Source organism: Mustela nigripes, chromosome 7 (assembly GCF_022355385.1).
Source record: "Mustela nigripes isolate SB6536 chromosome 7, MUSNIG.SB6536, whole genome shotgun sequence".
Lineage (NCBI taxonomy): Eukaryota > Metazoa > Chordata > Mammalia > Carnivora > Mustelidae > Mustela > Mustela nigripes.
In genome coordinates this window covers 19479364-19501266 of record NC_081563.1, presented here as the reverse complement: position 1 = coordinate 19501266, position 21903 = coordinate 19479364, and the positions used below count along the sequence as shown (strand labels likewise).

The 21903-nt window shown below is 39.6% G+C and overlaps 1 protein-coding gene across 2 annotated transcripts in view; it reads left to right on the top strand.

The window, feature by feature from the left end:
- ASXL2 (ASXL transcriptional regulator 2) overlaps positions 1–21903 on the top strand; it is a 136441-nt gene that overhangs the window by 63531 nt on the left and 51007 nt on the right. The window contains exons 4-5 of one of the 2 annotated variants that reach the window (XM_059405277.1): positions 17303–17411; positions 20946–21096. In XM_059405277.1, the coding sequence (XP_059261260.1) occupies positions 17303–17411; positions 20946–21096 (260 nt within the window). Of the gene's footprint in view, positions 1–17302; positions 17412–20945; positions 21097–21903 lie in introns of those variants that run through there. The other variant, XM_059405276.1, reaches the window with a different exon arrangement.

Below are 21903 nucleotides of genomic sequence, written 5' to 3'. Positions count from 1 at the left end.
CGATCCCAGGACCCTGAGATCATGACCTGGGCCGAAGGCAGCGGCCCAACCCACTGAGCCACCCAGGCGCCCCTCCAGTATCCCTTTTTTAAAAAATATTTTTTTAAAGATTTTAATTATTTATTTGCAAGGCTGGGGGGGGGGACCCGTAAGAGCAGGGGAAGGGACAGAGGGAGAGGGAGAAGCAGACTCTCCACTGAGCTGGAAGCACAACGTGGGCTTCAATCCCAGGACCCTAGGATCATAACCTGAGCCAGAGTTAGATGGTTAACTGACTGAGCCAGCCAGGTGCCCTCTAGTATCCCTTTTATCTTTTTCTTTCTATTAAAAGAACTTCCTTTAGCCATTCCTTTTTTTTTTTTTTTTAAAGATTTTATTTATTTATTTGACAGAGAGAAATCACAAGTAGATGGAGAGGCAGGCAGAGAGAGAGAGGGAAGCAGGCTCCCTGCTGAGCAGAGAGCCCGATGCGGGACTCGATCTCAGGACCCCGAGATCATGACCTGAGCCGAAGGCAGCGGCTTAACCCACTGAGCCACCCAGGCGCCCCACCTTTAGCCATTCCTTAAAAGTGGGTCTGCTAGCAGCTCACTTTAGTTTTACGGTTTCTGAGACTGTCTTTATTTCTCCTTTGTTTCTAAAGGATAGTTATTCAGATACAGAATTCAGAAGGAATTACTATAGAATTGACCATTCATTTTGGACAGCATTTTGTAAGACTTTATGCCACTTCCTTCTGGTCTCCATGGTGTCAGGTGAGAAATTGGCTGTTGATTGAATTAGTGTTTCTTTGTAGGTAATGTGTTGTCTGGCTGCTTTCATGATTTTTTTTTTTTTAATTTAATGCTCAGAAATTTCATTGTGTGTCTTTGTGTGTGGATTTCTTTGAGTTTATTTTATTTAGCTTTATTGAGTTTCTTGAATATTTTTGTTTCTTTTTCACCACGTAAGTTTCTAGCCAGTAGTCAGTCCTTTGAATACTAAGTATTGCATTTCCTTCTGGGACTCTGATGGTATGAACTTTAAATCTTTTGTTATTATCCCACAACTCCCTCTGGTTCTGTTAATTTTTTTCAGTGCTGTTTTCTCTCTGTTCACATTGGGTAAATTTTGTTGATTTGTCCTTAAGGTCATTGATTATATCCTCTCTCATCTCTGTTCTACTGTCGAACCTTTCTAGCACATTTTTACATTATTGTGCTTTCCAGATTTATAACATCACTTCTTTTTACAACTTCAGTTTCTTTGCTGATATTTGTTATATTTTCATTTGTTTCAAGAAAATTTGTAAGGGCTTATCAAAAGAATCCTTCTCTTACAATTTCAATATCAGTTTTACAGTTGGTATCAGTTTTGATTTTCTTTTCACATTTAGGTTGCAATTTTCCTGGTTCTTGGTATGATGAATGATTATTACATTTGGATCCTGGATATTTTAGTTGTTACATTAGGAGATGTTAGGGTCCTATTAAATTCAAATCTTTTATTTAAGCAGGCATTCATATTGTTTGGGTTTACCATATGAGAACTAGACTCCTTTGGTGGACTGTGGTTCAGTAACAATATTCAGAGCCTTTGCTATGCTATTTTGGTCTTGTTTTATCTGGTGACAGAACCTCCCAGTAATCTCTGCTGCTTTTTTCTGAGGGGCTAGAAGGAGTTTCCACAGACCAGGCTGCCTGATGACTCTAAATGTGGGGTAAAGGGAGTCTCCAGCCTGTGGGGGCAGAGAGGCTTTCCAGACCAGATGCTTATGATGGGCCTCTTTTGCTTGTGCCACTGGGCAGCTCAGCATATCTGGGGAGAGAGGTAGTAGTCCCAGTTCCATAAGGATAAAGAGACTTCCTGGGCTGGGCTGCTCCTTACGGTTTGATCCTACTTGTGGGTACCACTTTGCCTTTCCATTTGCAGTCTTTATTTTAATTTTTTTAGAGGGGGAGACAGAGGAAGAGGAAGAGAGAGAATCATAGGCAGGCCCTACGCCCAGCACAGAGCTTATGTGGGGCTCTGTCTGATGAGCCTGAGTTCATGATGTAAGCTGAAACCAAGAGTCTGACACTGAACCGACTGAACCATGGAGACACTCCAGTATTTATTTTTGATGCTTAAGGGAAGCTCATTTGCAGTAAAAACTATTTAATTATATAAGCTTTACTAACTCTATGTTACTTCTGTGAATTAGAAAATGCTAGGAATTGGTAAAATTAATGAATCAACTGGCTCCTTTAAAATTCTGAACCTTAGGGTGCCTGGCTGGCTCTCTTGGTATAGTGTGCACGTCAGGATCTTGGGGTGGTGAGTTGAGCCTCACACTGTCACATTGAGCATAGAGGTTATTTAAAGAAAGAAAAAAAGTCAGATTCCGAATCTTAACATAGGTGGCTATGTCAAGACCGAGAGTTTGTGTTCAAAAGCAGGAAGTAATTGTAAGGAGTAGCTTTGGCTCTTTAGATATGAACTATATTGCTAAATGAAAAAAAATGCCAGATAGGACAAAGATACAAAATTACAACAAATTCTTTCTTTTTAGTCCTTAGGTTGTTTTTCTTTTTTAACATTTTATTTATTTTTTTATTTTGAGAGAGTGAGTGAGTGAGTGCGTGCTGCTTGGGGGAAGAGCAGAGGGAGAGGGACAAGCAGACTCCATGCTAGGCACGGAGTACAGTAGGGAGCTGGGCCTCACGTTGAGATCACTACCTGAGCCAAGATCGCGTCAGTCACTCAACCGGCAGAACCTTCCAGGCGCCCTAACAAACTCTTATTTTTTGAAGTACTTAATCAAATCCATTCAATTTTATTCTCTCCCTAGCTTATTTCTTTCAGAACTGTGTCCATAGCTTAGAGTTTCCTATTTTTAGTTTCTCTTTTTCAGTAATACTTCTTTTACTCTAAGTAGTATGTCCTTGTGTACAACCCTCTATACCTCTTTAGTTCAGAGATATGTGCTGTTCAGGAGCTTGGCCCAGGCAATTAAGACATGTCAGCATCCTGAGCAGCTGAAATAAAGGCAGTTGATGATACTGTTTTATATGTAGTAGTTACAGCATGACCTTTCTTAGAAGGATTGTGTTTCTCTCAAAGTCTCTATTTTCTTTTTATTATGTATTTCTCATAAGATTGAAAAGCGAGATGCTTTAGTTAATCAGTAGTGGAAATGGAGACTGATCTAAGTCACATACTTCATGTGTATGATCTATTTAATCTTAAATAAACCCTCTGAAGTCTTTATTTCTTAGATAAAGAAATTGAAGCAATGAGAAGTTAATTTAACGAGTTAGTGATAAAACTTGGAATCTCCATCTGTCTGATTGAAATACAAGTCCTGCTTCTGTTGCCTCACTTTTGAGTGGGATGAGGAGACAGAGTAAGCCCCTTAAAGAACTCTTAAAGAACTCTTGTATTACTTGTTAGCTGAAAAGTTATGCTGTTTCCTAAGTCCTCTATCGAGGGTTTGTGATTTTCTAACCTAAATACAATTGAACCTTATTGTTCATTTATTTACTTTAAAATAGAACAGAATCAATCAGTCAAATAAAACAGTCATTGGACCATATTTTTTCTGCCTCCCCCCCCCTTTGATGAAATGGTTTTGCTTACACCTTACTGGTACTGGACAAAGCATGCTTTTGATAAAACAGTAGTGGGGGAAAAGACAATAATGGGAAGATAAAGATGAGAAGATAGAGTATACAGACAGATTTCTCAGAATCTGTATTTATTTCTGTGACCTCCCTCTCCAGGCTAATCCTAGATTACTCTTATTTTGTCCCCTTATTTCACTACTCTCCTAATCCATACCTCTCATTTTGGGGTCCTAACTGGGCTTCTCCAGAAATGTCTGTTTAAAAATTTCCCTGCACACCCTTTCCCTCTCCAGTAACTCTTTTCCATTTGTTTCATGGTATGTTTGGGGAGGAAAGTAGTTTGAAGAAATGAATTCATTCAGGTATGGATGGTTCAGATGCTACTTACATTTAAGTTACTTCCTTTTTAAAAGTAGGTTAGTTGTTACCCAAATGAATTTCATGTTGGAAGAATTGTTGGTGACATGACCATGACAAAGCAAGCAAAGGACTTTAATGTAAGGGTTTTTGTTTTTAAGATTTTATCTATTTATTTGACAGAGATTACAAGTAGGCAGAGAGAGAGGCGAAAGCAGCCCCCCCCCCCCCCCAACGGAGAACCCGACATGGGGCGCAATCCCATCTGGGAACAGGACTTGAGCTGAAGGCAGAGGCCTCAACCCACTGAGCCACCCAGGCGTCCTTGTTTTTGTTTTTTTTAAAAGATTTTATTCATTTATTTGACAGAGACACAGTGAGAGAGGAGAGGGAGAAGCAGGCTCCCTGCGGAGGGCTAGTCCCAGGACCCTGGGATCATGACCTGAGCTGAAGGCAGACGCTTAACGACTAAACCACCCAGGCGCTGCAATGAAAGGGTTTTTAAGAATATAGCAATTGCCAGTGAATTAAAAACCCACCAAAATTATTTATTAATTTAGTGATTTCTTAACTCCCTATTTTTCCCTTTTTTTTTTTAAAGATCTTATTTATTTATTTGACAGACAGCGATCACAGGTAGGCAGAGAGGCAGGCAGAGAGAGGAGGGGATGCAGGCTCCATGCTGAGCAGAGAGCCCGATGTGGGGCTCGATCCCAAGACCCTGGAATCATGACCTGAGAGGAAGGCAGAGGCTTAATCCACTGAGCCACCCAGGCGCCCCTAAACTCCCTATTTTTCAGCATAATGGTGCTGTTGAGTTCTGTTTCGTTTTGTGTGGGTAGGCATGCCATCAAAATCAGTTCTTAGTTTTAAAGTTATTGGTGCTGAATTTTTAGTTTATATGTGGATAATTACTGTACATGCATTTCTGTGTTTGTATAGGTAACATATATCATGTGAGTGAAAGAGTCTTACATGTTTATTATCTTTGTATATTTAAAATTGACCTGAAATAGGGCATTCAAGCATCTGTTTGGGGAAGGGGATGACCTTTTACATTTCTTTTAACCTTGGGAGTCTGAGTGTTACTTAATCCTATTGAAATTCAAGGGATTGAACTTTGAAGGATAAATACAGAGTGTATAATAGTTTAGTCAGAGATAGGGAAGCTGATTAATTGAGGCCTACTTTTGACAAGCCTGTTCTGTAGGAAGGGGTACAGAAAGATGAACAAGAGATTGAGATTAGAGATTAGGCTGGGTAATTTATTGCAAGGAGAAATGTCAGTAAGAATAAATAAATTAGACTGGTGAAGTCCCTTAAAGTTTTTTTTTTTTTTTTTTTTAAGATTTTTATTTATTTATTCGACAGACAGAGGTCACAAGTAGACAGAGAGGCAGGCAGAGAGAGAGGGGGAAGCAGGCTCCCCGCTGTGTAGAGAGCCCAACATGGAACTCAATCCCAGGACCCTGAGATCATGACCTGAGCCAAAGGCAAAGACTTAATCTACTGAGCCACCCACGCCCCCTGCCCCTTAAAGCTTTTTTATCAGTGCTTTGAAATGGGCATAATAAATACGAGAGGACATTAGGGAATTTTATTGTATTTTAATTAATTTTTTTTTTTTTTTTTTAAGATTTTATTTATTTGTCAGAGAGAGAGAGAGAGAGAGCGCAAGCACAGGCAGAGAGAGTGGCAGGCAGAGTCAGAGGAAGAAGCAGGCTCCCTGCAGAGCAAGGAGCCCGATGTGGGACTCGATCCCAGGACGCTGGGATCATGACCTGAGCCGAAGGCAGCTGCTTAACCAACTGAGCCACCCAGGCGTCCCTAATTAATTTTTTTTTTGAAAAAGATTTTATTTCTTTATTTGACAGACAGAGATCACAAGTAGGCAAAGAGACAGGCAGAGAGAGGAGGAAGTGGGCTGCCCGATGTGGGGCTCGATCCTAGGACCCTGGGATCATGACCTGAGCTGAAGGCAGAGGCTTTAACCCACTGAGCCACCCAGCTGCCCCTAATTAATTATTTTTAATTAATTTTTATTTTTTCAATTTATTTTTATTTTTTAAAGATTTTATTTGTCAGAGAGAGAGAGAGAGAGAGTACAAGCATGGAGAGCTGCAGGCAAAGGGAGAAACAGTCCTGTTGTAGGACTCGATTCCAGGACCCTGGGATCATAACCTAAGCCAAAGTTAGATGCTTAACTGACTGAGCAACCCAGGCATTCCACTGTGGTGAATTTTGCAGATGGACTGTAAAATTTCTTACATTTCTTTGGATTGGTTGTAGGAGGGGACGCCAATAAGAAGAGAACCAAAAATTTTAAAAGGAATAGGCCTTAGGATTTTATGATGAGTCTTAATGTACTTAAAGAGTTGTCTTACGGAATAGTGAAACTGTGTTAAATTTTTTTCTCTCCACTCACAAAGATAACTTATTGCAGGGTCATTTTGGAAAGTTCAAAGTATAGAAAGTCACCGATTTTTCCACCACAATAGCCACTGATTTCCCCCAAAAATCAAGACAAAAATGGAGTTATAGGATGCACACACTTGTTTTTGCTTAAGGAAGAATTTGTGAATTACTGGAAATGCTTGAGGACATAGTAGCCTCCACAATCTGATATGCTTGTGTGAAAGACTGGAGGATAACCTGCTGATGTTTCAGCAGGAGCTATCAGCATCTGTAGTAAATGGGCTGGATGACCTGGGAAGCTCCTTGTCAACGGTTGGATTTGTCCGATTCTTATCTGTAGGCGTTGCAAAAACTGAGAGCAAGGTAGAGAATGAGTAAGAGTTACAGGATTTTATTTGACCCAGCAAGTCTGCTTTTGGGTACATACACAAAGGAATTGAGAGTAGGGACTTGAATAGATCTTTTTACTTTTTTTTTATTCCTAGTAGCAATAGCCACAATAGGCAAAAGACAGAAACAGCCCAGTTGGCCACTAATGGGTGAATGGATGAACAAAATGTGACATATATATTCAATGGACTATTATTCAGCCTTAAAAAGGAAGGAAGTTCTAACATATGCTACACTGTAGATGAACTTCGAAGATACTCTACTAAGTGAAATAAACCAGACCCAAGAAGGGAAATATTGTGATTCCATTTACATGTATCTTATTTATAGAGGCAGAAAGTAGAGAGTGGTTGCCAGGGGTTGGATGTAGGGGAGAAGTCAAGAGGGGTTTAATGGGAATAGAATTGGAGTTTCTCAAGATAAGAGATCTAGAGCTTGGTTGTATAAACAGTGTGAAGGTACTTAAGTGTGAGTCAAGTGTACACTTAGGTTGAGATGGTCCATTTTAGGTTTATGGTTATGTATATAATTACCTCTGATTATGTTCAGTTCTTAAATTTATAGCAAAATTACAAATACGGCCAAGTTTTTTTGGTTACTGCACATTTAAAATCAGCACCAACGTGCCTCATCTCTCTGGTAGGAGGGAAATACCAGTTAATCATCAGCTTAATGACGGTGCATAGTGTGTGTGCACGCACTAGGAAATAAAAACCTATCTGGCTCTGCTCAGTGCAAGTTCCATTACTTTTATTACTTACTATTTGTTTACAGAGTGAGTGTGTCAGTGCATAGCAGCATGGGGAGTGGCATAGAGAGAGAGGGAGAGAGAGAATCTGAGCATGGAGCCCTGACTAAGTCCAGAACCAGAGATCATGACCTGAGTCCAGATCAAGAGTTAGGTGCTTACTGCACTGAGCCACCCAGGTGCTTCTTATTTTTACATTAAAATGTAAGAATGTGTAGTTACGGAAACCTTTGCTTCCTTTTTTATATCACCAACACTTACTACCCTGTGCTTATGTGATTGCTCCTCTGTAAATGTTTCAGTGAATGAGAAACCAGATTAACTTCTTTTCCACATTGTTTCTTTTTGAAAAGCAACTTTTTTTTTTTTTTTAAAGATTTTATTTATTTATTTGACAGAGAGAGAGATCACAAGTAGGCGGAGAGTCAGGCAGAGAGAGAGAGAGAAGCAGGCTCCCGCTGAGCAAAGAGCCCGATGCGGGGCTCGATCCCAGGACACTGAGATCATGACCTGAGCCGAAGGCAGCGGCTCAATCCACTGAGCCACCCAGGCGCCCCTGAAAAGCAACTTTATTGGTGCACCTTGGTGGCTCAGTTGATAAAATGACCAACTCTTGATTCAGCTCAGGTTGTGATCTCAGGGTTATGAGATCAGGTCCTCCATCAGGCTCTGTGCTCATCATGGAGTCTGCTTGAGATTCTCTATCTCCCTCTCCCTCTGCCCATACTTTCTCTCTCTCTCTCTGAAATAAATAATATAAAACAGAAGCAGGGGCATCTGGGTGGCTCAGTGGGTTAAGCCTCTGCCTTCTGCTCAGGTCATGATCTCAAGGTCCTGGGAAAGAGCCCCACATCGGGCTCTCTGCTCAGTGGGGAGCCTGCTCCCCCCCCCTCTCTTCCTGCCTCTCTGCCTACTTGTGATCTCTGTCTGTCAAAATAAATAAATAAAATCTTAAAACAACAACAACAAAACCGAAGCAGCCTTATTGAGGTATGGTATACATACTATAAACTTCACCCATTTTAAGTGTACAAGTCAATGATTTTTAGTAAGTTTCTTGGATTGTGAAACCATCACCATAATCCAGTTTTAGAATATTTCCATCTCCCAGTAAGATCCCTAATACACGTATACAGTTAATAGAAGTTCCTGCAGACAAGGCCCTAGTCTACTTTGTCTATAGAATGAGCATTTCTGGATATTTCATATAAATGGAATCATATGTGTTGTTTGTTTTTTTTTTTTTAATGATTTTATTTATTTGACAGACAGAGATCACAAGTAAGCAGAGAGGCAGGCAGAGAGAGAGGAGGAAGCAGGCTCCCTGCTGAGCAGAGAGCCCGATGTGGGGCTTGATCCCAGGACCCTGGGATCATGACCTGAGCTGAAGGCAGAGGCTTTAACCCACTGAGCCACCCAGGCACCCCCTCATATGTGGTTTTTGAGGTTAATCCATATTGTAGCATTTTGCAGTACTTCGTACTTTTTCATTGGCGCATACTGTTTTTGAAGACTTTTCTCATATAATGCATGCTTTTAGCTTTTTATTTATTTGCTTGGCCTACTAATTTCAGGCTAAGAAAAGTTACAAGAGTGGTACAAAGAATTTTTATGTAACTCTTAGCCAAATTCCCCAAAGTCAATGTTTTATACTTTTTTTTATCATTGTATCTATTTTGTATTTCTTAAATGTCTGAATAAGTTATAGACTTGATGCCCCATTCACCTTTAAACACTTCACATTGTGTTTTCTAGAGGAAAGTAAATTCTTTCACATAACCACAATGTAAGTCTCAAAATCAGGATACTAACATTGACATAATACTACTATTATTTAATCAACAGACATTATTCAGATTAGTTAATTCTTCCTCTGATGTCCTAATTCAGGCTCACACATTGCCTTTGCATTTAGTTTCCATGTGTCTTCATAGCCTCCTTAATTGCAGAGCTGTTCTTTAGTCTTTCATGACTTTGGCATTTTTATTTTATTTTTTCTTGAAGATTTTATTTATTTATTTGACAGAGACACAGCAAGAGAGGGAACAGAAGGAAGGGGATTGGGGGAGGGAGAAGCTGAGCAGGGCGCCCAACACAGGGCTTGATCCCGGGTTCCCGAGATCACAACCTGAGCCGAAGGCAGATGCTATACTGACTGAGCCACCCAGGAGCCCTGACTTGGCATTTTTAAAGATGGCCAGCTCTTCTGTCCCTCAAATTGGATGTGTCTGCTATTTTCTCACTAATAGATTTAGGTTGTGCTAGAGTAGGCTGGAGCAGAGGGTGTAGGCAGATGATCATGGTCAGGTCATAGTAATTATTTTGGACTTGATTCTAAGAATATAATAATATATCATGGGTAAATTTTAAGTTTGGCAAGGTGGCATGATCATATTTGTTTTTAAAAGTTTCCCCTGGCTTTGGAGTGGAGAACTGTTGGGGGTGAAGGTGAATCGACTCTCACTTGAGACCTGGAGTGCTGGAACACTATGAGGCTGGACTGGAGGAGCAGGTTTTTAGGGTAATGACCACAGTCGCCAGATCTCTCCTCTCACAATACACTTTCTGTGTATTATCTGTCATCTGGACAATCAAATTACAAAGTAGGTGGGATTGCATCCATTTTATGGAGGAGAAAATGAAGCTTAAAGTGACTTGCCCATGGCCACTGTCAGATTTGAATTGGAATGTGTTCGTGAATATCTGAGTTGGGCTCTTTTTGATACAAGGTGATGTCTCCTTTCATTAGTTACTGTATGTAATGCTTCTTCTGAGCAGTGTAATTGCAAACCTCAGGTCTTTCAGCCCTACTTGCCACTGCTAAGTAACCACTTTCCCTGCAGAGAGAACTAAGTAAGGTCTGTTGGCAGTATAACTCAAGGAACTTCTTTTTTTTTTTTTTTAAGATTTTATTTATTTATTTGAAAGAGAGAAATCACAAGTAGATGGAGAGGCAGGCAGAGAGGGAAGCAGGCTCCCTGCTGAGCAGAGAGCCCGATGCGGGACTCGATCCCAGGACCCTGAGATCATGACCCGAGCCGAAGGCAGCGGCTTAACCCACTGAGCCACCCAGGCGCCCCTGAAGGAACTTCTTTTTTGGGGCTTTGTGTATGAAACATCTTGGTGTACTTCCGTAAGTGAGGTGGATTCAGCGTAAGATTTTAGCTCTGCACTTGTTCCCTTCCTGACCCTCCTTCCCAGCTCTGCTGTCTTGAGCACATGTAAGAAAAATTAGAGGCTGTGTTGTCTCATGATAATCATGTAATCTTTTGAGACATTCTAGCTTTAGATGCTTCGGGTGTCTGGACTTCCCTCATACTGTACTGTACTTGACCTTGCCTTGGCGCTCATCTCCTCAGTACCAGGGTGTTACTGCTTGTTCAGATGGTACCTATTTCTTGGAGTTAATCCAGTTATTTTTATTTCATTATATAATTCTGGTATTATTTTCCTTGAAGATCTATTCCTTCCATCACAGGAACCGTGGCTTATCGTACTTCTCTGCCGTTGCTTCATTATTCATAAGAAGAAACTCTGTCAGGATTTAGACTTTTTGTATTTTCCTGAAACCAAATCTAAAACTTTGTTTTGAATGGTGTAGTGTTCTGGGGGTGCCTGCGTGGCTTAGTTGATTGAGCATCTGACTCTTTTAGGCATTTTAGGCTCAGGTCATGACCTCAGGTTGTAAGATCCAGGCCTCGAGTTCTGCTTGAGATTTTCTCTCCCTCTGCCCCTTCCCTGCTTGCAAGCTCTCTCTCTCAAATAAAAAAATAAATCTTAAAAAAAAAAAAAAGAAAAGAAAAGAAAACAGTATGTGTTCTGTATATCTTGTGGGTTATTCCAAACTTCCTTATTTCCTTTAAAGGAAAATTATACCCAGATTTGCATGGAAAGTATTATGATGGTGTTTTCGTGACCTTACCACATCTTTTCACCAGATGTGCATGTCATTTACTTTCATTTCTTGGGTTTTACTTTAAAGAGTTTTTTGCTTTGGGTTAGGTTGTTTTGATTTTCTTTGTTTTTGTTTTTTTGGGGTTCTAGTTATTATTAGATCCTAGATTGCGATATTGTATCTTTTAGAGTTAAAGTACTTTATTATTTTTAAAAAAATTTTAAAGATTTTCTTTCTTTCTTTTTTTTTTTTAATTTTATTTTACAGAGAGAGAGACAGAAAGTAAGCACAGGTTGGGGAGAAGCAGGAGAGGGAGATGCAGGCTCCCCTCTGTGCAGGGAGCCTGTTGTGGGACTCAGTCCCAGGATCCTGGGATCATGACATGAGCCAAAGGCAGAAACTTAACCTACTGAGCCACTCAGGCAACTCAAAGATTTTCCTTTTTTATTTATTTATACATTTTTTTATTTTATATTTTTTAAAGATTTTATTTATTTATTTGACAGAGAGATAGAGAGTACAAGTAGGCAGAGCAGCAGGCAGAGGGAGAGGGAGAAGCAGACTCCTCGTCAAGTAGGGAGTCCGATGTGCGGCTTGATCCCAGGACCTGGGGATCATGACCCAAGCCGAAGGCAGCCACTTAACCAACTGAGCCACCCAGGCAACCTGAGATTTTCTTTTCTTTTTCTTTTTTTTTTAAGATTTTATTTATTTACTTGACAGAGAGAAATCACAAGTAGATGGAGAGGCAGGCAGAGAGAGAGAGAGAGAGAGAGAGAGAGAGAGAGAAGCAGGCTTCCTGCTGAGCAGAGAGCCCGATACGGGACTCGATCCCAGGACCCTGAGATCATGACCCGAGCCGAAGGCAGCGGCTTAACCCACTGAGCCACCCAGGCGCCCGAGATTTTCTTTTTTTAAAGTATCTCTACATCCAAGATGGGACTCGAACCCACAACCCAGAGATCAAGAGTCATAGGCTCTACTGCCTGAGTCAGGCAGGTACCCCAAAGTACTTTAAATATACAGATCTGCAGGCTCTATTCCATAATTCTAAAATCCAACATGCTTTAACTTTTTTTTTAAAGATTTTATTTATTTATTTGACAGACAGAGATCACAAGTAGGCAGAGAGGCAGGCAGAGAGAGGAAAGGAAGCAGGCTCCCTGCTGAGCAGAGAACCCGATGTTGGGCTCAATCCCAGGACCCTGGGATCATGACCTGAGCCCAAGGCAGAGGCTTTAATCCACTGAGCCACCCAGGCGCCCCACATGCTTCAACTTTTTCATACATACCAAAACTTGTTTGACAATAGCATTTCCCTTAAACTGACATAAAACTATATATATTATTAGTTTATCCTATATAGTGTAAACATTTATGTTTCAGTATGTTTGGTTATGGGATGCTGTCTCTAATCGTCTTGATGGTGTTACCTAATAGATGGCATATCATGTTACTTTTCTAAAATTCAAAAGATTTTTATACCTAAAACATTTGGCCTTAAGTGTTTTGGGTCACGGATTGTGGACCTGTGTCTCTTTTGATATGGTGTGCTCTGGTTCTGTCTTCCCTTTTCTGAGCTAAGAATGATTTCCTCTTTGGACCTACCCAGAGACCCTAGTTTATAGGGCTAAACAGAGTGGCTACTTAATACTGGAATTGAATACCATTAGATGCAGCAAACTTTCACCAGGTGGATTATTGAACTACAGATAACATGTTTTTTCATTGGTCTTAATTTTCTATTTAAGCAGTCTTTTTCCTGTTCTGCTTCTGTTTTCTTTCTCCTTACTAGAATCTTGGCTTCACTGTTTCCTAATCATATGGTCTTGCTACTTGACACCCTTCTCTGTTAGTTTTTTCATTTATAAAAATGGCATAACAATTTTGCCTGCCTCGAAGGATTGTTGTGAGGGCTAAACAGAATGCTTCCTAGATTTCAGTTGTTAATGTAGTTGTTACTGATTCATGCATATCCTGTTGTTCACTTTGCTAACATATGATCAACCATTCCCTTATTAATGGACTTTGAAGTCATTTTCAGTGCTTTATTTGTTTATATTTAAAGATTATTTATTTGATATAGAGAGCATTGGTGCACACTCACACATGAGCAGTGTCAGGGAGGGGCAGAAGGAGAAGGACAAACAGACTTCCTGCTGAGCGGGGAGCATGATGTGGGGCTCCATCCTAAGACCCCGAAATCGTGACCTGAGCTCAAATTGGATGTTTAACTGACTGCACCACCCAGGAGCCTCTGTTTTTTTTATTTTAAAGTAATTACAGACTTACAGAAAATTGGAATGATAGTCCCGTGCAAATGTTACCCAGCTTGCTCCAGTGGTAACATCATAAAACTGTTATACAATAACAGAGTCAGGCAATTGATGTTAGCACAGTCCTGTTAACTAAACTTGGGTTCATTTGATTTCTTCCAGTCTGATCAGTGGTATCTTGATTTTTTTTTTTTCCTTTGATCACTAGTAAGTTTGGGCTTCTCTTCATGTGTTCCAGTGACCATTTATGTTTTATGATCACTGATTCATATCCTTTTATCCTTTTTTTAAATTTGTGTTTTCGTAAAAGCAGCTCTCTTAGGACTGTCCATTGTTTTTTCTTTTTAAAGATTTATTTAACAGATTTATTTATTTATTTGAGAGAGAGGGAACCCAAGCAGGGGAAGTGGGAGAGGGAGAAGCAGGCCTCCCACAGAGCAGGGAGCCTGATATGGGGCTCAGTCCCAGGAGCCTGGGATCATGACCCGATCCGTAGGCAGAGGCCCAACAACTGAGCCACCCAGGCACCCCAGGACTATTGATCGTTTTGTCTGCCATTTGTTCTGCAGTTATTTATTTCAGGTTCTTACACTCTGTAGTTTGGTTGATCTTGTTGTTGCTTTTTTCCTCCTACGTAGAGCTTTTTATTTTTATTTAGTCAGTTGGTTTCTCTTTTGTGATTCTTAGGTTTTCTCTCTTTAGTAAGGTTTATCCATCTGACAGGTTATATACTATTTTCCTTTTTTTATTTTTTATTTTTTTAAAGATTTTATTTATTGAAGAGAGAGAGCAGAAGCAGAGGGAGGGGAGCAACAGACTCCCTACAGAGCAGCTTGGGCTCCATCCCAGGACTCTAAGATCACGACCTGAGCAGAAGGCAGACACTTAACCGACTGAGCCACGGAAGCACTCCCTGTTTTCCTTTTAATGCCTTCTACTTTATACTTTCTCCTTTTTTACTTAGTGTTTTTTTTTTTTAATACATTTAAGATGTGTTTTAGGTATTCTGTGAGAATTATTTTCCACAGATGTATAACATGCTATTCCAGCACTACCTAACATAAACTATTTTATTTACGACTCTTTTGGTTGTGTATGATGTAAAACCTCAGCAATACCAAAGGTAGGAATGACTCAAGGCAAGGCTTGATAGAGTGACAAAAGTAATATTGCTAAAATTATTGCTGTTTTCCTTGTTTTTTTGCAGTTCAGTGCCTTTTTGGGTGTTGTGTTTTTCTCTGTGATCCTTACCCAACCCTTTCCTTGTCTGTCCTGTTTGTTGTTTACCCCAATCCCAGATATTTTCCTCATGGTCACATATTGAAAGTTTTAGGCATTACTTCCTCTTACTGCTCAGGGGAGGAGAAAGAGTCTCTTTCTGGGGCTTCTCAGCAGAAAAAGTTTCTTTTCTTAAATGCCCAAGAAAATAGCTCCTTAGATTGTTGCCCCAGATTGAGTAATGTGTCTGGTCCTGAATTTGTCACTGTGGGAGTGGGGAAGAATAGAGTGCACACAGGGATGCTCACTGGCTTTTTCAACCAGGAAATGTGCTGTAACAGTTTGGACTTATACCTGTGATGTGCAGGGTATTAATTCAGTCTCAACCCCCTGTATGAAGGTGGGAAAGGGATAATATTTTTTTTTTTAAGATTTTTTATTTATTTATTTGACAGACAGAGGCAGGCAGGTAGAGAGGAAGGGAAGCAGGCCTCCTGCTGAGCAGAGAGCCCGATGTGGGACTCGATCCCAGGACCCCGAGATCATGACCCGAGCCGAAGGCAGTGGCTTAACCCACTGAGCCACCCAGACGCCCAGGAAAGGGATAATATTTTATGGGAAATTTTAGGTATTGAAGAGTGTTTGCGTAGATGCTAGGGAATCAGACCACAGGTGACCAGATCGTAGCTCTTACAGAAAGGTGCAGAATTGTACAAAGGTACAGAGATTGCACCTTTTACATTTATTATGATCTGTTTCTGTATTTTGATTTGTTCTGGCAACAGCCTAGTGTTCATTTGCCTATTTATCCTGTCCTAGAAACCTATTGCTTCAATAGTAGTAGCTTAGAGTACATTTTAATATCTTCTTAAGGCTCCCATCATTTTTTCCCCAGAAATTTCTTACATATTTATTTGATACAAACTTTGGGATTCTGACTAGAATGGCATGTGTATTTTTAAGATGGAAATTCCAAATTATATAAAAATAACTGTGAGAATCAATCTGGAGACTCTCAGTATTTCCTTGACAAAAAATTCTTTGAAAAATCTTCTTGGTTGCCCTCTGTCTTCTTTACAGTTTTTGACCCTCAACACTCTCGCAAGTACCAGGGGACAATGGACTCATGGTCCTGCTCTCCCCTACAGAGAACTCCTATGTTTAAGTATACCCAAGATACCTAGCAGCATCTTCCCGTAGGCTTATTTGAGATATACTAAGTGGTACCCGCAGAGAACTGAGAGGGAGAACAGCTCGAAATGTGCACATAAGCTGCCTTATCCCTCAGGTGTTAGGACGGATTTTTTTTTTAAAATATAGGATGCCACACATCTTCTGTTATTTTGCTATTTGTCATGTTAGAGAAGTATAAAAAGATAGGAAATATAATGTGATAACAGAAAGGAAAATAATATGTTTATTTTTTTACAGATGATTTATTATAGGCCCCAAATTCTAGAAATATGGTAAATGTGTATTGGAATTAGTAAACCTTTAACCATGGTGCTACATGGATGATAAATATTCCAGAACTTACCTCTTTAAGTGAAATCGTGGTAGGTTTAAGTACAAGAAACCATTGCATTGTATGTGTGTGTGTACATGTGTGTATGCATGGCATTACTATGTTGTACAGTTGAAACTAATATATGTCAGTTATATCAATAAAAAAACTTAAAATATAAGAGGCAATAGAAATGTGTTCATTTCACACCTCAGATTCAGTCTGTTGCCGCTGTGTGCAAGAGAATGGATGTGTGTGTATGTATATATATTTTAATTTTTTTACCTTTTTAGGGGAGAGCAATATTGTTTATTGGAATCAGTAGATGTGTTCTTTCCTCCCTGTGTTTTACTTCTGGACCTGTAAAGTTTGTGTTAAATGAAGGGGATTATTTGTTTTGTTTCTTTAATTTCACCTTAACTGAGGTATAATTGACAAAATCATAAGTGAAATACAATATTTACAAAATATATTTGTAAGATTTCTCTGAGGTCCATGTTTTCTTACATGTTAAATACTGGATCAGGATTAAGAAAAAGAATTTTGGGGGGCACCTGGGTGTCTCAGTGGGTTAAAGCTTCTGCCTTCAGCTCAGGTCATGATCCCAGGGTTCGTGGATCGAGCCCCACATTGGGGGGTCTCTGCCTACTTGTGATCTCTGTCTGTCAAATAAATAAATAAAATATTAAAAAAAAATTTTTTTTTTCCTTTAGATACATGGGGGTGAATTTTACATCAGTTTTCTCCATGGCAGCCTCTCTATAGATGGATAGACTTTTTATAGTTTATAAAATGTGTTTCTGTCAAATGATGTTGATCAGTTAATTTTATCTTAGTCAGTGTAACGTACGTTACTCCGAGACAGAAACTAACCATTGTATTCCTCTTGTTCTTTCTTTTCTTTTTTTTTTGCAGCGGGACTTCCCCTCTTGCTTGCCTGAATGCAATGCTGCATACAAACTCCCGAGGTGAAGAAGGCATCTTCTATAAAGTTCCAGGTAGAATGGGAGTATATACTTTAAAGGTAAATATTTCTGTTAGGGCATCATTTATAAGGTAAAAACAGGAAGTGACTACATCTAAATGATACTTGCATCATAAATACAGAACTCTGTTCTTGAAGAGCTTATTTTCAGAAAGAGGTAATATGTGTAACTCTGTATCCTGTGCACTTCTATACTAATCTGTGGGCATCTGTAGGTAGACCAGAGAACTAACTATATTTTTCGTTCTGTATGATAATGCTATCTTGAAAGGATGAAGTGAAAATGACTTCTTCCAGTGCCTTTTTAAAAGACCTCATAGCGTTTGAGTAGTGAGTGTTACCTTGCAGCAAATAGAGCCTTGATGCTTTCTATTACTTTGTTATTTAATTTTCCATTACAAATCAGAGCTGCAGTTCTTCTTTTTTTGTAATGGAGAACGCCCGAGTTCAGAAGATCAGATTTTCTTACTTTGTGTTTGACGGATAGTGTAAGAACTGGAATGTGGACCCAGATTTGACTAAATTTCTGAGCTCCTGTTCTTTTTACTATAACAGTCTTGCTGATTTCTAATTCTGGCGCTGAGAAGACACCTTGACTTATCAGTGTCCCTTGAGTCACAAACAGGAAAACCAACTCAAATGAACTTGATTAAAACAGAGAGTTTATTAGTTCATGTAACTATAGATTCTAAGAACACTCAGTCTGGATCCAGGAGCTCAAATGATGTCATTGGGGATTGATCTCTCTGCTTTCTTTTGGCTTTATTGTTGGCAGGTTCTCTCCTATCATACATGACTTGATTGTTAACCCCCACTCTGTAGGCTGTAAGTCTGAAGAGAAAAGAGCTTCAGGAGCTGAAGTGGGACCTCTTGAGTTAGTTCTGATTTGGCTTAATTGGTTTGGCTTGGCCCACGTGTCTCTGCCTGAATAATCACTGTTGCCAAATGCACTGAGTCTTCTGATAGGCGATTTGTAGGTTCATGATCACTCTTGCTATCAGGTGGAGAGGAAGCCCTCTGCCAGATGAATTCAGGAAAGGGATTGTTTGCCAAAAGAATTATCAGCAGGAGGAGAATTAATACTTGGCATGCACTGACTATTATCCATGTGTACGTGGGCTCTGTCCCCTCTTTAGCTTTGAGCTGTAGTCATCACTATGCTCAGTGGTTGTGAATGGCCCACTAACATTAGAAAGTTCTAATTTGCCTATAGTACCTCCTTCTTATACACTTTATTAAACTTCCTGTGATATAAGGCTCTACTCCTACAGGGAGCTTTTTGTGTTGCTTTTAAGGTTTAGCTATTCTAGACCTTCCATATTGTTAATAACATTAATTAAATGTCTGTTCTGTGCTGAACACTGTAGAGACTGTAAAGAAGAATAAACTGTGGTTCCTTATCTCTTGAGGCTCATATGATTACTGAAGTAATTGCACACTGCCAGACTGTTGTGATACAAAGTACTGTATTATAAGGCATCAACATAATGTAGAGAAACAAAGATGCATTTTGAATAAGAGGCTATAGGAAGCTTTTGTTTTTGTTTTAACTTTTAAAATTTGCATTGAATGTTGGCTGATAAGTAATTGGTGGGGAGGACCTTCCAGGATAAGGAACTAGCGAAGCAGAGGCACACACAGAAGGATTCAGAATGGATTTGAAACCAGCGTAGATAGAGAAGTGGTTACCATCCTCTGTGTGTGGGCCAGTGTGGTAAGGGTTTGGGGGCGGGGTAAACATTAAGTGAAAATCAAATTTTGGAGGCTTTTTGAAAACCTGACTTGCAGTTTGAGAGTGAGAGAGAGAAAGAGAGCTGAAGAGATGGCAGAGGTTTTTCAGAATAGTATGATCAAATCTGTGTTAGGAAGATAATTCAAATCAGATAGATTTAAGGGTAAAAATGGATTGTTTGCAAGAGATAATTGGCCTGAATTATGAGATCAGTAAAAGAGAGGCAAGGGACATTAGAGAAATAAAATGGATACTGTGGAGTGGGGAAAAGGAGGGGTGAAATGTTTCAGAGATATGAGGCACTCGCAGTTGACCAGCTGATCCTGGATAGGTTACGAGTCTAAGCTTAAGAAGTTACATTTGTACTTAAAATACTTAATGGCGCCTACAGGTCAGGGGGTCTGACTGGCAACTAACTCTGTAAGAGCTCTTCCATGTTTTGAAGGAAAGGATAGCAAAATATGGGGTGTGTATTTTAAAAAAGTATATAAGAAATGTCTTAGAAATGGCAAAAGGATATAAATATCATGGGAAGAAGCAGTTCCTTTCTGGATCAGAGGTTATTATCTTGGCTCTAATGTTGTGAGTCAGTTCTAGGAAGGAGGGTCACACGGTCAGAATTATTTTTTATCTGATTATAAAATGTGGGAAAATAAAAAAATATATTGAGAGGAAAAAAGAACTAGCCATAGTTTCTTAACTTAGAAATTCACTAATATGTTTACCTGTGTATATTTTTATATACTACATGTGTACATAGTAGTTCGTATTTATTATGTGCCAGGCACTATCCTAAGCGTTTTACATTTAACTCGTTTAATTTCAGAATGATCTCATAAGGTAGGTATTATTATTTCCATGTTTTAGACCAGGAAACTGAGGCATAAGAGGTTAAGATTTTGACCGGACTGCATAATTGGCAGACGATAAAGCCAGAATTCAACTCCAGAACATCTTCATTTTCTAGTTCTTGATCTTGCACCTATCCTACTGTATATCTCTTATATACTCTGCTGACACAGGTATTCAGATATTCAAATTTTCATTTGAATAGTCACGCATGGCTAGTGGCTATCAATTGGACAGCACGGTTCTCTATGTTTTACCTGGATGAATATTCAGCTCTTGGTCATCCATAGCCTTTTTGAAGGATGCTCTTCAGTTTAGCATTGTCACTATTCAGTGTAGACACCAAAGAGTCCTGTGAGTTCTTAAAAAACTTTTTCCTTTTGCGGTGCCCGGCTGGCTCATTCAGTAGAGCCTGCAACTCTTAATCCTGGGCTTGTAAGTGTGAGGCCCACATGAAGAGTTTATTTAAAAATAGAAAAAAAGGATTGGAATTATTCCTTTTGTATTTGACTCTTGCTGCTTACTAACCAGTATTTAGAAATCAATGAGATTCAAATAATGTACTGTTTCTTCCTATCCAGAGTCAGCTGAACTCACAATACTTAACAAATACATACACAAACAAGCACATATCCATGGATAATGAGTATCTCTACCTTTCACAAAATTATTATTGTAGTTTTTAAATTCTGAACATCTCATTTACTTGGACTTCCATAAACCCAGTTTGTTCTAATTTAAGCCTCTGTGTTGTGCTTTCATGTGATTGTCATGTATAATTTTTATCTTTGGATGTAGATGGAAACATGAGCTAATTTGACCCACAGAAGGGAGATGACAGGAATTCAGAAAATATTGCTGGTTCTGCTACTGAACCCTATAATACTCAAAATTAATCAGCACAGTTAAGTTACAACAATGTATATCAGAAATCTAATTCCTATTTGCTGAAATGGTAATGATTAATCCTAATTGGATGCCTGCATTTTCAGAAAGACGTGCCCGATGGGGTGAAAGAGCTATCAGAAGGTTCAGAAGAAAGCAGTGATGGTCAGTCAGATTCCCAGAGTTCTGAGAACAGCAGCAGCAGCAGTGATGGTGGCAGCAACAAGGAGGGAAAAAAGAGCAGGTGGAAAAGGAAAGGTAAATCCACCTGATCTCTCGATAAAGTCTTGAATGCTATAGGACACATGCCCTTGTTAGTAGCTCCTCTGTATTCAGACCCCGGGACAGTCCGTCTCTTTCCTTTCCCTTGAGATTGGTACCATCCAGTAGAATTTCTTGCGATGAGGAAATATCCTGTGTCTGTGATGTCCAACCCAACGTAGCCAGTGGCTCGTTATGTCTGTGAGCACTTGAAATATGGCAGTTTGACTGAGGGACTGAATTTGTTCTTCTTTTTAAATTTTCATTTGAATAGTCACGCATGGCTAGTGGCTATCAATTGGACAGCACGGTTCTCTATGTTTTACCTGGATGAATATTCAGCTCTTGGTCATCCATAGCCTTTTTGAAGGATGCTCTTATTTGCCTCTTTAATCCTCTCTTCTAAAATTTGAACACTTACTGCTCTAACAGCCCTCTACTTACCAGGGAAAGTACTAGCAAGGACTAAATTTAGTCTGTTCTTCGCTCTCCCCTGCTTGGTGTCTGCTTCATAGCTTACCCAAAAAACCATTTTTTAGGGAGTAATGTCTGTTGCTGCAGCTTCCCTGGGATAGAATTTCCACTTAGGGATACACTTTATTATCTATTCTTGGTAATTATCTGTAGCTTCTTAGCAGAGTCTTCTTGAAGAGGGCACATTGTTTTTACCTCAATATTTATAAACTTAGTCGTACACGCAGGGCAGATTTAAGCCAGCTCATGATGGTTCCTTTGCAAGGACTGATATAGTGATATTCTAGAACAAAATGACATCCAAGAATTTCCCTAGCTTGGATATCCCCT